This window comes from Theropithecus gelada, chromosome 17, assembly GCF_003255815.1.
Source record: "Theropithecus gelada isolate Dixy chromosome 17, Tgel_1.0, whole genome shotgun sequence".
Lineage (NCBI taxonomy): Eukaryota > Metazoa > Chordata > Mammalia > Primates > Cercopithecidae > Theropithecus > Theropithecus gelada.
In genome coordinates, this window is record NC_037685.1 from 38,650,955 (window position 1) to 38,666,661 (window position 15,707).

Consider the following 15,707-nt stretch of genomic DNA (forward strand, 5'->3'; position numbering starts at 1 on the left):
GGACTTTTTTGAGGTCAGGTAACCTTGTAAATCTATAACCTCCTCCGTCTTTTTCATAATTTCGCAATTCACTGCATGAATCAATCATAATTTCTCCCCCATGACATTGGAACCGTGCTCTAGTTTATTATTCTCACTATATAGAACAGTTAATAGTTTCTTACATAAGTTGACGAATACTTTTTATTTTTTTAATTTTTGTTGTTGTTGTTGAGACAGAATCTCGCTCTGTTGCCCAGGCTGGAGTGCAGTGGCACAATCTCGGCTCACTGCAACCTCAGCCTCCCGGGTTCAAGTGATTCTCCTGTCTCAGCGTCCTGAGTAGCTGGGACTACAGGCGTCTGCCACCACGCCTGGCTAAGTTTTGTATTTTTAGTAGAGATGGGGTTTCCCTATGTTGGCCAGGCTGCTCTTGAACTCCTGACCTCTTGATCTACCCACCTTGGCCTCCCAAAGTGCTGGGATTACAGGAGCGAGCCACCACTCCCGGCCATGCTTTTTAATTCTTATTTGGGGCTTTAGAACATATTTTGAAGATCTTTTTGGCTTACTCTGTCAGTAGCTGCTAAGCTACTTCATGATTCCTGAAACTATTGCTTTGATACCAGCACCAGACACTTAAAACTTTCTTCAGCTGTGCTCTTTGTGGTTTGTGATTATACTTCTTGCCTGAGTTTCCAAATCTTGATGACATTTTATTTATAAAAGTATAATTAACTAGTTCAGAGTACATACCATTTTTTAGTATCATTGAACCACCGAACTATAGCTTATTGAATTTTAAAGGGGTCTTGAAGATACTTTAGTGAGTTCCAATCCCAGATCCCACCAAGTTAGCAAAGGAGAATGATGTGCTGTTTTCAGAAATTCAGAATCCTATTGAATAGTATTAATGTACTCATGTTAAAACTACATAGAAATGCCAACTTGTGGGCTACCTTTTTTGGGTCCCCTCCCTTTGTATGGGAGCTCTGTTTTCACTCTTAAATCTTGCAACTGCACTCTCTTCTGGTCCCTGTTTGTTACGGCTCAAGCTGAGCTTTTGCTCACCGTCCACCACTGCTGTTCGCCGCCGTCGCAGACCTGCCGCTGACTTCCATCCCTCCGGATCCGGCAGGGTGTGTGCTGTGCTCCTGATTCAGCAAGGCGCCCATTGCAGCTCCTGATCGGGCTAAAGGCTTATCATTGTTCCTGCACGGCTAAGTGCCCGGGTTCGTCCTAATCGAGCTGAACACTAGTCACTGGGTTCCACGGTTCTCTTCTGTGACCCCCGGCTTCTACTAGAGCTATAACATTCACCACATGGCCCAAGATTCCATTCCTTGGAATCTGTGAGGCCAAGAACCCCAGGTCAGAGAACATGAGGTTTGCTACCATCTTGGAAGTGGCCCGCCACCATCTTGGGAGCTCTGGGAGCGAGGACCCTCTGCTAACATTTGGCGACCATGAAGGGACCTCCAAAGCGATGGGAAACCTTCTCCCCAAGGCAGAAATGCCCCTAAGATGTGTTCTGGAGAATTGGGACCAATTTGACCTTCAGACGCTAAGAAAGAAATGACTTATATTCTTCTGCAGTACCTCCTGGCCACGATATCCTCTTCAAGGGGGAGAAACCTGGCCTCCTGAGGGAAGTATAAATTATAACACCATCTTACAGCTAGACCTCTTTTGTAGAAAAGAAGGCAAATGGAGTGAAGTGCCATATGTACAAAGTTTCTTTTCACTAAGACAACTCGCAATTTTGTAAAAAGTATGATTTATGCCCGGCAGGAAGCCCTCAGACTCTACCTCCCTACCCTGGCACCCTGCCCCACTCCTTCCCCAACTAATAAGGACCTCGCCTTCAACCCAGACGATCCAAAAGGAGATATAGACAATGAACCAGAGAGTGCAAATATTCCCTGATGATGCCCCCTCCAAGCAGTGGGAGGAGGAAAATTCGGCCCAGCCAGAGTGGATGTACCTTTTTCTCTCTCAGATTTAAAGCAAATTAAAATAGACCTAGGTAAATTCTCAGATAACCCTGATGGCTGTATTGATGTTTTACAAGAGTTAGGACAATCCTTTGATCTGACATGGAGAGATATTATATTACTGCTAAATCAGACACTAACCCCAAATGAGAGAAGTGCTGCTATAACTGCAGCCTGAGAGTTTGGCGATCTCTGGTATCTCAGAGATAGAATGATAACAGAGGAAAGAGAATAAATTCACCACAGGCCAGCAGGCAGTTCCCAGTGTAGACCCTCATTGGGACACAGAATCAGAATATGGAGATTGGTGCCGCAGACATTTGCTAACTTGTGTGCTAGAAGGACTAAGGAAAACTGTGAAGAAGCCTTTAAATTATTCAGTGATGTCCACTATAACACAGGGAAGGGAAGAAAATCCTACCGCCTTTCTGGAGAGATTAAGGGCGGCTTTGAGAAAGCACACCTCTCTGTCACCTGACTGTTGAAGGTCAACTAATCTTAAAGGATAGGTTTATCACTCAGTCAGCTGCAGACATTAGAAAAAAAACTTCAAGTCCACCTTAGGCCCAGAGCAAAACTTAGAAACCCTACTGAACTTGGCAACCTCGGTTTTTTATAATAGAGATCAGGAGGAGCAGACGGAACGGGACAAAGGAGATAAGAAAAAGGCCACCACTTTAGCCATGGCCCTCAGGCAAGCAGACTTTGGAGGCTCCGGAACAGGGAAACGCTGGGCAAATCGAATGCCTAATAGCAGTGAGGTCTACAAGGACACTTTAAAAAACATTGTCCAAATAGAAATAAGCTGCCACCTCGTCCATGCCCCTTATGTCAAGGAAATCACTGCAAGGCCCACTGCCCCAGGGGACGAACATCCTCTGAGTCAGAAGCCACTGATCAGCAGGACTGAAGGTGCCCAGGGCAAGCACCAGCCCATGCCATCACCCTCACAGAGCCCCAGGTATGCTTGACCATTGAGGGCCAGGAGGTTAACTGTCTCCTGGACACTGGCATGGCCTTCTTAGTCTTACTCTCCTGTCCTGGACTACTGTCCTCCAGATCTGTCACTATCTGAGGGGTCCTAGGACAGCCAGTCGCTAGATGCTTCTCCCAGCCACTAAGTTGTGACTGGGGAACTTTAACTCTTTTCACATGCTTTTCTAATTATGCCTGAAAGCCCCACTCCCTTCTTAGGGAGAGACATTCTAGCAAAAACAGGGGCCATTATACACCTGAAAATAGGAGAAGGAACACCCGTTTGTTGTCCCCTGCTTGAGGAAGGAATTGATTCTGAAGTCTGGGCAACAGAAGGACAATATGGACCAGCAAAGAATGCCCGTCCTGTTCAAATTAAACTAAAGGATTCCGCCTCCTTTCCCTACCAAAGGCAGTACTCCCTTAGACCCAAGGCCCAACAAGTACTCCAAAAAAATTGTTAAGGACCTAAAAGCCCAAGGCCTAGTAAAACCATTCAATAACCCCTGCAATACTCCAATTTTAGGAGTACAGAAACCCAACAGACAGTGGAGGTTAGTGCAAGATCTCAGGATTATCAATGAGGCCCTTGTCCCTCTATACCCAGCTGTACCTAACCATTATACTCTGCTTTCGCGAATACCAGAGGAAGCAGAGTGGCTTACAGTCCTGGACCTTAAGGATGCCTTTTTCTGCACCCCTGTACATCTTGACTCTCAATTCTTGTTTGCCTTTGAAAATCCTTTGAACCCAACGTTTCAACTCACCTGGACTGTCTTACCCCAAGGGTTCAGGGATAGCCCCCATCTATTTGGCCAGGCATTAGCCCAAGACTTGAGCCAGTTCTCACACCTGGACACTCTTGTCCTTTGGTACGTGGATGATTTACTTTTAGCAGCCCATTCAGAAACTTTGTGCCATCAAGCCACCCAAGCGCTCTTAAATGTCCTCGCCACCTGTGGCTACAAGGTTTCCAAACCAGAGGCTCAGCTCTGGTCACAGCAGGTTAAATACTTAGGGCTAAAATTATCCAAAGGCACCAGGGCCCTCAGTGAGGAATGTATCCAGGCCATACTGGCTTATCCTAATCCCAAAACCCTAAAAGAACTAAGAGGGCTCCTTGGCATAACAGGCTTCTGCCGAATATGGATTCCCAGGTACGGCAAAATAGCCAGGCCATTATATATACTAATTAAGGAAACTCAGAAAGCCAATACCCATTTAGTAAGATGGACACCTGAAGCAGAAGCGGCTTTCCAGGCCCTAAAGAAGGCCCTAACCCAAGCCCCAGTGTTAAACTTGCCAGCGAGGCAAGACTTTTCTTTATATGCCACAGAAAAAACAGGAATAGCTCTAGGAGTCCTTACACAGATCTGAGGGATAAGCTTGCAACCCGTGGCCTACCTAAGTAAGGAAATTGATGTAGTGGCAAAAGGTTGGCCTCATTGTTTACGGGTAGTGGCGGCAGTAGTGGTCTTAGTATCTGAAGCAGTTAAAATAATACAAGGAAGGGATCTTACTGTGTGGACAGCTCATGATGTGAACAGCATTCTTACTGCTAAAGGAGACTTGTGGCTGTCAGACAACCGTTTACTTAAATATCAGGCTCTATTACTTGAAGGGCCAGTGCTGCGACTGCGCACTTGTGCAACTCTTAACCCAGCCACATTTCTTCCAGACAATGAAGAAAAGATAGAACATAACTGTCAACAAGTAATTGCTCAAACCTATGCTACTCGAGGGGACCTTCTAGAGGTTCCCTTGACTGATCCCAACCTCAGCTTGTATACTGATGGAAGTTCCTTTGTAGAAAAAGGACTTCAGAAAACGGGGTATGCAGTGGTCAGTGATAATGGAATACTTGAAAGTAATCCCCTCACTCCAGGAACTAGCGCTCAGCTGGCAGAACTAATAGCTCTCACTCGGGTGCTAGAAATAGGAGAAGGAAAAGGGGTAAATATATATACAGACTCTAAGTATGCTTGCCCAGTCTTCCATGTCCATGCAGCAATATGGAGAGAAAGGGAGTTCCTAACTTCCGAGGGAACACCTATCAAACATCAGGAAGCCATTAGGAGATTATTGACTGTACAGAAACCTAAAGAGGTGGCAGTCTTTCACTGCCAGGGTCATCAGAAAGGAAAGGAAAGGGAAATAGAAGGGAACTGCCAGGCAGATTTTGAAGCAGTAAGAGCCACAAGACAGGACCCTCCATTAGTAATGCTTATAGAAAGACCCCTAATATGGGGTAATCCCCTCTGAGAAGCCAAGTCCCCATACTGAGCAGAAGAAATAGAATGGGGAACCTCATGAGGACGTAGTTTCCTCCCCTGAGGATGGCTAGCCACCAAAGAAGGAAAAATACTTTTGCCTGCAGCTAACCAAAGGAAATTACTTAAAACCCTTCACCAAACCTTTCACTTAGGCATTTATAGCACCCATCAGATGATCAAATTATTATTTACTGGATGAGGGCTTTTCAAAACTATCAAGCAGATAGTCAGGGCCTGTGAATTGTGCCAAAGAAATAATCCCCTGCACTGCAGGCCATACATTTCAATCCCTGTATCTTTAACCTCCTTGTTAAGTTTGTCTCTTCCAGAATCGAAGTGTTAAAACTACAAATGGTGCTTCAAAGGGAGCCCCAGATGCAGTCTGTGACTAAGATCTACCACAGACCCCTGGACCGGCCTGCTAGCCCATGCTTTGATGTTAATGACATCGAAGGCACCCCTCCTGAGGAAATCTCAACTGCACAACCGCTACTACGCCCCAGTTCAGCAGGAAGCAGTTAAGAGCGGTGGTCAGCCAACCTCCCCAACAGCACTTGGGTTTTCCTGTTAAGAGGGACTGAGAGACAGACTAGCTGGATTTCCTAGGCCAACTAAGAATCCCTAAGCCTAGCTGGGAAGGTGACCGTATCCACCTTTAAACATGGGACTTGCAACTTAGCTCACACCCGACCAATCAGGTAGTAAAGAGAGCTCACTAAAATGCTAATTAGGCAAAAACAGGGGATAAAGAAATAGCCAATCATCTATCGCCAGAGAGCACAGTGGGAGGGACAACGATCGGGATATAAACCCAGGTATTCGAGCCAGCAACGGCTACCCTCTTTGGGTCCCCTCCCTTTGTATGGGAGCTTCTGTCTTCACTCTTAAATCTTGCAACTAAAAAAAAAAAAAAGAAATGCCAACTTGTTAAATGCCAAGTTTCTTTGCTTTAGGCTGTAATTTTCTGAGTGCATTGTGACAATATGGGTTATTCTGATTAGTAACTTTCGGAATTAATTTATTGGAAAAACAAGTTATTACTAAATGAAGTTTGATTGGTAGAGCTGTTTCAGATGGGGTCCTTGGAGGGCAGACTTGGAAGTAAAGGAAAGGAGTTCTTCATAATAAAAAGTTGGGAGTCATTCAGCCTTTATCCTTGCGAGTCTTCTTCCCATTATTCAGTCTGTCAGATAGGAAATAAGAGTTTTAATTTTTTTGATATTAGAAATTTAAATAAATACTATTCATTAACTTAGGAAGACAGTAATTGAAAATCATATTCTTTGGCCGGGCATGGTGGCTCACACCTGTAATTCCAGCACTTTGGGAGACCAGGGTAGGAGGACCATTGAGCCCAGGAGTTCGAGACCAACCCTGGCAACATAGTAAAACCCCAGCTCTACAAAAAAATTTTAAAAATTAGCCAGGTATGATGGCATGCACCTGTAGTCCCAGCTACTCGGGAGGCAGAGATGGGAGGATCACTTGAGCCTGGGAAGTTGAGGCTGCAGAGAGCCATGATCATGCTACTGCACTCCAGCCTGGGTGACAGAGCAAGACCCTGTCTCAGGGGAAAAAAAAAGATATTCTTTAAGTTTTCTTAAATTTATTTCAAAGGGATTTTTTTTTTTAATGCTTCCTATTACCAGAAAAAGCTATTATGTCAAGGTATTATATAAATGATATATTTAGGATGTTGGCTTTTATAAAACCTAAATTGCCCCTTAATTTCTCATTTTGTAACTAGCACTATAATTTTTATGTAGTACTTTCCCTCCAATATAGTAGCATGAAGATACTGTATATTGCTAGTATATATTCATTAATTGAACTTCATCTCTATCTAAAAAATTAAAGCAATTAACCGATTCTTTAAGCTTCCAGAAAGTCTGAATTATTTATTTTATATAACGATGCATTTATACTTCTAATATTTTATAGTCTTTTCATTGGAACTACTAGCCTGCTGATTATAATAATAAGCAGTTTAATAGCATAGGTGATTCTAAAATTTTGTAAACTGGGTGCTATTAAATCGCATTTAAAGGTGACGAGACATGTTTTATTAGGTCATTAAGGTACACCTTGGGTGAATATAGAATCATAATTTTACTTCCTAAGGCACACATTAATTAACAAATAAAACACGCCCTGGAGTGTCGTCTTATGACTGTAATATAGCTGCTATACTTTGAGTAGTTTTTTAATTTGTATCCCGCAGTGTACTCTGGGCGCAGGGGGCCACATGCTCGGACTATAATGTAGTTATACGGTGCTACAGAACTTTATTTTCCGCTTTTATCATTTAAGTCCTTTTTCACTATAGAACTTGAAAGATTGGGTTCGCTAGCTTTGTAGCAGTATTTCTTTTAGAAATAACTTGGATTTATAGTTTTCACAGAATTTTTTTGTATAACTTTCACTTTTCTTCCTGGCCCTTTAGTTTAATATTTTCCTGTATCTTGCAATTGTATTCCTTTTTTATTGAATTACCTGAGTAATAAGAGACATTTCCTTCTTTACTGTTTAATAAACTGTTCCTGAGGAACTAGATATATTGCTTTGTGTACCTATTTAGAGCTGTGAGTGTTCTGCTAAAGGTAAATTACAGTGAAGTGTCTAAATAGTACTGTTAAATTAGCAATTACAATAAATTAGTTTATAAAACTCTTTCCTACGTACCATTATCCTTTCAAAAAAGCTATAAAGGTTGGTTTTTTTTGTTTGTTTGTTTTTTGTTTTTTTCCAGCTAGTCAGATGAAGCACTGCGAGTAGAGAAGGAGCAAAGAAATCTATACTTGGTTGTGATCAATTAACACCACTGCACTCTGACCAGCCGGTAGTTTTTTCCATCACTGCAGTGTATCAGATACTGGCATATTGTTATTGCTTATGAAATAGCACATTTCATTAACATTCTGTGTGGTTTTTGGAATCTTAAGGCATTTACACATTTAAATTTTACAAAGTGATGACACTGATTTGGGCAGTAATTCTTAGTCATGTTTGGTGGGTTCTTTTCTAACTTAACTCTTCTTTCCGTGTGTAGGATTGTGGATAATATGCCTGTAACATGGTGTTACGATGTTGAAGATGGTCAGAGGTTCTGTAATCCTGGATTTCCTATTGGCTGTTACATTACAGATAAAGGCCATGCAAAAGATGCCTGTGTTATTAATGTAAGTTCATGATAAACTCTGCTGCTTTTTAAAACATGGCTTTTGACAGAATTCAGTCTTTACCTGGACAAAAATTGTTATATTCGTTTAATGAGTACAGTTCAGATGTTCTGAAGTACAACTACTTCAATCTTGAACTTACAGCAGATTAATAATGTGTAAGTTGAGCCTTAGAATTGGAATAATTCAGATTCAGTTCAGCGTTTACTGAGAGTGTCTGTTGTATGTTAAGTGCTATGGTAAGGTCTAGAACTTTGTTCTAACTCTCATAAATCTTATATATTACAAAATGTACATAGTAGAGTGTCAAAAAAGACTTCATTATAAGTTAACTAAATTTGTATTGCAGAAGTCAGATATTATACCCTTTTTAAGACCTATCTGTCTTAAAATATAAAAGGCCATTCTTTTATATTTAAAAATAGATTAATCAAATAGAGACGTTACTATAGAAGGTAATTAGAACTAGATGGGGACATATGTTAAAATAAATTTTGTGTAATCAGATCAACCTGATTTAAATCTCTTAATGGATCAGATCCAGTGGAAGTTAGCATGAGCTTAATCATGAAACTGATTATATCAGTTAGGGCTTTTGTGTTGTGCGCTCACAAAAGACCAGAGATACTTGAGTAATTTAGGTTATGAGTTTAGTCCAAACTTACAAGCTTCCAGGCAGGAAAAAGTGTTTAAATGTATAAGCTTTAGTGTGCTCGGAATATTTTAAATTTTATTTTGTTTCATTTTAAATGAAAGGCTAGAAAATACTAGATTAATGTTCTTTTGAATTGGTACTTACTAAATTTTCTGTTAAAAAAAACTGTAAGAAGCAGATACCTTCCCCAATTAATTTTTGGCTTAAAAAGAGTTTAAGTATAAAATTGAAACATGTTAATATGAAAGGATTAAAATTCCATTCAAACTTAAATTTTCTTGTTGTAGCCCATTTTAAAGTTTTATGTTTTGACTCTTATGTAGTTTTCTACCTTTAACTTTTAAGTTCTCTTCCGCAGTCAGAATTCCATGAAAGAGATACATTTTACGTCTTCAACCATGTTGACATCAAAATATACTATCATGTTGTTGAAACTGGGTCCATGGGAGCAAGATTAGTGGCTGCTAAACTTGAACCAAAAAGGTAATTATATTAATGATAAAAAGTAAACAAGTATAAGTGAAATTTAGACCCAAAGTATAAGTATTTGGGGCCCAATTACTCCTAAATATTCTGGCATTTCAGGATTGATTTGGCATGATTTGTTACTGAGTTATGGGTTGTCCAGAGAAACCGTACCAATAGTTATTTTCCTGTCATGACAAGCAGTCAAGCCAAGGTGCCTTTGTGTTTTGTTTTCAATCAGGAGGTTTTGACAGCTTTTCCACGTGTCAGTGGGGAAGGAGAAGTTGAGTGGTTGGGACAGTGTTCCCCTTCATAGTGGAAAGAACACTGCCTCAGATATCTGCAGCTTTCCTCTGGTCAGAGGCCCAAATGAGTGGACACGTACTGTGATTTCTCAAGCCCCTATTCAGTGTTAGATGCCAGTATGAAATACTAGCCATTGAAAGACAGCTCTTCAACTTGTTTGTTATTTTTTATCAGAAACGTACATATCAGTTATTTATGAGATTTTTTTTTTTAAGTATTTCATTTTTTTCATTACTTTTTCTGCCATTGAATTAGCCTTTTTCTTATGCACTGGTGGTAAAGAAATACATGCCATAATAAGATGGCAGTTAAACTCCGTCAGTATATTTTTTTTTAATAAGATTATTTAGCCAGGCACAGTGGCTCACACCTGTAATCTCAACACTTTGGGGAAGCCAAAGCAGGAGGATCACTTGAGGCCAGGAATTTAAGACCAGGCTAGGCAACACAGTGAGACTGTGTCTCTACCGAAAATAAATTAGCTGGGCATGGTGGCCTGTGCATGTAGGAGGCTGAAGTGGGAGGATCACTTGAGCCCAGGAGTTCAAGACCAGCCTGGGCAACATAGTGAGACCCTGTCTCTACAGAAAATTAAAAAATTAGCTGGGCACTGTGGCCCATGCCTGTAGGAGGCTGAAGTAGGAGGATCACTTGAACCCAGGAGTTTAAAGCTGCAATGAGCCGAGATCACACCACTGCACACCAGCCTGGGAAACAGAGCAGCAAGACCTTGTCTCAAAAAAAAAAAAAAAAAAAAAAAAGGCCAGGCATGGTGGCTCATGCTGTAATCCCAGCACTTTGAGAGGCTAAGGCAGGAGGATTGCTTGAGCCCAGGAGTTCAAGACCAGCCTGGGCAACATAGCAAGACCTTGTCTCTACAAAAAATGAAAAATTAGCTGGGCATGGGGTGTGGTGGCACACACCTGTAGTCCTATCTACTTGGGAGACTGAGGTGGGAGGATCCCTTGAGCCCAGGAGTTTGAGGCTGCATTGAACTGTGATGGCACCACCGCACTCAGGCCTGGGTAAGAGAGCAAGACCCTGTCCCCCCCCCAAAAGATGTAAAAAGATTATTTAAATGCTCTTCAAGTATAGTGTTTTCAAAAGTATGTTTATAATTTTGTACACATATTTATATGAAGTAGATATTTATGCTATTAAATATGACATGAATAATTTCACCTTTGTCAGCAGCATTTTAAAATACGTACAAAATCTCTAACCTTTCTTTACCTTATTTAAAAAAAATTGTACTTTATCAGCATCTTGCCAAAATGTTTCTTCCCACAGCTTCAAACATACCCATATAGATAAACCAGACTGCTCAGGGCCCCCCATGGACATAAGTAACAAGGCTTCTGGGGAGATAAAAATTGCCTATACTTACTCTGTTAGCTTCAAGGTAAGTCTGTTGTTATCTTTAGTATAATTCTGAAACTGGTTTTAAATTTGTACTACTTAAACTAACTAAAATGTTACTGTTTATGCTTGTCAAATAACGAAGCTATGAATGAGCTGATTTTTAGGATAGTTTGTCAGTGTACCAAGCAACATAATCACTCTTGAAACGAAGTCTTAGTTTAAATGAGAATATAGAGGAAGTTGGAGACTTGAGCCTGATTTAGTGTTAAGCATAAGAGATACATATAAGACAAAAGTCAAAAACAGGCATGGAGGACGGGATGGAAATGCCAGAGATATATTCAGAAACCATTTGGGAAATCAACACCATACTTTAAAGGATTTAAATATGAACTTTAAATGGAGAGCTTCCGATTGGTAGATCGTCTTAGAAAATAGAAGGGAATGTTTTCATTAACGAAGTTTCTTAAAATGCAAATTCGTTTTTATGAGAATCTTAGTATTCTACTTCTATTTTTTCACCATTTTTAAAATCAGGATTTAAGTATGAACTTTAAATGAAGAGTTTCCAATTGGGAAATTGTCTTAGAAAATTGAAGGGAGTATTTTTATTAACGAAGTTTCTTAAAATGCAGGTTTACTTAGGCAGTGTTCCACCTCTATTTTTTAAAACTTTTGGCAATCCAATATAGTTGTGATGTTTAATATCCCCGTATAATGTTTCATTTTGCAAACCTGGCACAGTAAACAGTATACATTTCTAGATACTAAGAGCTCAGTGTGCCTGGGAAGGCTGGTCTAGTTAGCTTCCCCTGGCATAAAGAAAGAATAATTATTCCTTTCCATTCCGTTATTATCTTAAAAAAAAAATACATATAGCTCTAAATGTAGGCATCTAAACATCTAGTTATAATTTAAAGCAATACTTTTAGTGGGTATTACTAGGAATTCTTTTTTTTTTTTTTTGGCTGCATAATCTTACTCTCATTTCCCTAGACTTTAGTAAATCTGAAACCCTCTGAATCTCAGGACTAACCAAAGTTATGATAATTTAGAAATTGCAATTGTTGACTCAATGGAAGGGCAAGCTTTGAATGGGATTTTTTTTGTTTTTAATGTGTTGTCAGCAGATGTTTACTTAAAGAGATTTTTTAATCTCCTCTAGGAAGATGATAAGATCAGATGGGCATCTAGATGGGACTATATTCTGGAGTCTATGCCTCATACCCACATTCAGTGGTTTAGGTAAGAGTACAGAGTTAGCCTGCTTTTGCTTTCTACTTTTCTACCCTCTGTCCCTTTGAACATCTCATTTACTCTCAAATCCTCTCTACTTTATTCAAAAGTCTGGCCTTGGGTTCAAATCCTGGCTCTCAGCCACTGATTGTGAGTCACGGCAGGTCCCTTAATTTCTCAGCGTGTGTTTCTTTATCTAGAAATACCCACCTCATGGGATTGTTGTGAGGATTAAAGGACATAATGGGACAGAGCATTTGAGGACATTGCCTGGCACATTAAGAGTGTTCAGAAACAGAAGCTGCTGCTGTTGCTATGACTTTATTATTATCCCCTTCAAACATGATTCAAAACTTTTATCTAGAAAGCTGTTCATGTTGCCATAACCCTCCTTTTCCTATTGCTGTCTGATCTTTTTGACACTCACTAATTTACTGAGTAAAGTTGTTCTTCAGTAAATTTCTTAAGGGCACAAACCAGTCCTTTGTTATGGCAGTGATTTGGGCACAGTAGTTATTTCATAATATTGACCATGTACCAAAAAATTCTAGTTCAAAAGAGACTATGAAATGGTATTATGATAAGTATATAATGTTATTTATCTACTAGAGGGAAACATGAAAGAACACAGTTCATTGAATTTGTTGGATTTTAGGTAGCTTTCGTTTTGATTTTGATTAAGACTACTTTAATGTTACTCAGTAGACAGTTTTTAAAAGAGTTTTACTGTTCCTAAGATTAAGCTACAGATTACTCATAATGTGCTTATTTCTACAGCATTATGAATTCCCTGGTCATTGTCCTCTTCTTATCTGGAATGGTAGCTATGATTATGTTACGGACACTGCACAAAGATATTGCCAGATATAATCAGATGGACTCTACGGTAAGTGGAAACATTTTAGTCTTTAGTGTGCCCACAACACTGTTTATTGTTATTTTGCGAAAAGGTAAAATAATAGCTTTAGAATCTGCTTTTAAAACATTCTTCTATAAAAAAAAAAAAAAAAAAACCAGAAACAAAAAAGAAATTCTTCTCAAAAGTTATCTTGAATTCACATTTTCAAATAAGAAAGCGATACTTAACAATTAATATTCTTGGCCGGGCGCAGTGGCTCACGCCTGTAATCCCAGCACTTTGGGAGGCTGAAGTGGGCAGATCACCTGAGGTCAGGAGTTCAAGACCAGCCTGGCCAACATGGCAAAACCCCATCTCTACTAAAAACACAAAAATTAGCCAGGTATGATGGCGGGTACCTGTAGTCCCAACTACTCGGGAGGCTGAGGCAGGAGAATTGCTTGAACCCGGGAGGCGGAGGCTGCAGTGAGCCGAGATTGTACTCCAGCCTGGGTAACAGGGTGAGACTCTGTCTCAAAAAAAAAAAAGAATTGATCCTCTAGAAATGGAGTCAGCACAGCCTTGGGAGCTGACCTGCTCACAGCCTCCTCTGTGGGAATGGACTGGTGCAGCGGGGGTTGTAGGTGCAGTTACAACTCTGTAGGGTTTCTCTATCCCTCACACATACCCATTTGTGAAACCACAAAGTTGAATGGAATAACTCCTAAGCAACTTTTATTTGTGTGGTTGTTTAATTTTTTAAAGTTAATTTTAACAGATTTGTATCATTTCAACTTTTTGGTATATTCAAAATAATTGCATGTCCCAGCCTCTTTAATCTCAAACTTTTTAAGTTGCACAATGTTACACATTTTCTACTCTTCATTTCATGGCAGCATAATAAAAGAATTTTCACAAGAATCACAGTAATTTGGAATGAATGCAAAAAACTTTTTATGTATTCTCTTCCCCTAGCTTCTTCAGCCTCCTCTCCCCCAACCTCTCTGACCTATTCTGATTGGGGAAAATATATATGAATATTTATAAGCTTTTTAACATTTGTACTCTACAGTCTCTTTCCTATGATTTTTATTGATTTTATGTCTTATTAAATATTAAAGTGATTTAAAAATACTCTGCTCATAATTGGCTGTTCCAAATAATTGCTGTTAATGGAGTTTTGTCTTAATTTGCACAGCGTCGCCATGTGGAACCGGGCTGCTGGTGACCCTGCTTCCACTCCTGTCCTACTTCCCATCTCTTAGCACAGCAGTCAGAGTAAAACTGCTCAAACAGAAATCAGATCATTTCACTCCTGAGCACAGCCCTCCAGGGACTTCTCTTCACGCAGAGCAAGAGTCAGAGGCTTTACAGTGGCCTGTAAGGCCCCACATTACCTCAGCACTCTGCTGCACCTGTGCCAGCTATCTTGCTGTTCCTCAGACTGGGCAGACACAGGTTCCCACCTCAGAGCCTTCACGCTCACTGTTCTATCTGCTAAGAATGTCTGTCCCTCATTTACATGGCTAGTTCCCTTACCTGCCTCCGATCTTTACAAAATGTGATCTTCCCATTGAGCCCCTCCCAGCCATTGCGTTTAAGTTACATCCTGTCCTGCACACACCCATACATCCTGTTTTTCTGTATAGCGCTTATTGCCGTCTAATGTACAGTGTACTTTCCTGACTTATTTTGTTTATTGTCTGCCTTCCTAATGAGATCATGTACTCCTGAGAGTAGGAATTTTTCTGTTACACTCACTGTGGTATCTGATGTTTTAAACAGAGCCAAGCTTATAGTTGGTGCTCAATGAATATTTCTTGAATGAATGAGTCACTTCTTGATGTACGACTTACTGATGCATTGCTGGGTTCATGATAGGGAACAGGTATTCAAGGACTCCTCCTGCTCCAATGCACTGCCCAAAACCAGGAGCCAAGGCCAGAGCAGGAAACATTGCACGCCTGAGAGGTGCACTGACCCTGTGGGTCAGGGTTGTTTTCGAGTCTTTAACCGTTTGGAAGGCTGTCTGGTGGGTCATTTGCAAGGAGGTGAACCTCAGGCTCCTGGATTAAGCCTGGATTCTGAAAGGGGGGCCAATTGGTTCTAGGTTAGTGGGAGCCTCTGATTCTGGGCAGAATCAAGTAGAAAACCTCTGGGAAAAAAAAGTGTCCCACATTTAGATTCACAGGATTCTTCTAATTTAAGGTCAATAAAATATGAGCTACTAGTTGGAAATTCACAAAATTTACAGTAAAGGACAGATTTAGACCTCTAGAGATTCCAGATACTGGAACTCTTCATGGCAAATAAAATATATGAAAAAGTAACAGCTCAAAATTTCTCAGAATAGATGAAAAGTAAAAATCAGAAACACAATGTATCCTAAGCAAATAAATAAAAAGAAATCCACATCTAGATCAATTGTGACAAAACTACAGAACC

At 40.3% G+C, this 15,707-nt stretch overlaps 1 protein-coding gene across 2 annotated transcripts in view; it reads left to right on the plus strand.

The window, feature by feature from the left end:
* The window catches only part of TM9SF2 (transmembrane 9 superfamily member 2), a 73,653-nt gene that overhangs the window by 34,033 nt on the left and 23,913 nt on the right, over window positions 1-15,707 (plus strand). For both annotated transcript variants that reach the window (XM_025363990.1, XM_025363991.1), the window contains exons 5-9: window positions 8,271-8,400; window positions 9,414-9,538; window positions 11,117-11,228; window positions 12,354-12,433; window positions 13,202-13,310. In XM_025363990.1, coding sequence (XP_025219775.1) covers window positions 8,271-8,400; window positions 9,414-9,538; window positions 11,117-11,228; window positions 12,354-12,433; window positions 13,202-13,310 — 556 coding nt within the window. The remainder of the gene's footprint in view (window positions 1-8,270; window positions 8,401-9,413; window positions 9,539-11,116; window positions 11,229-12,353; window positions 12,434-13,201; window positions 13,311-15,707) is intronic.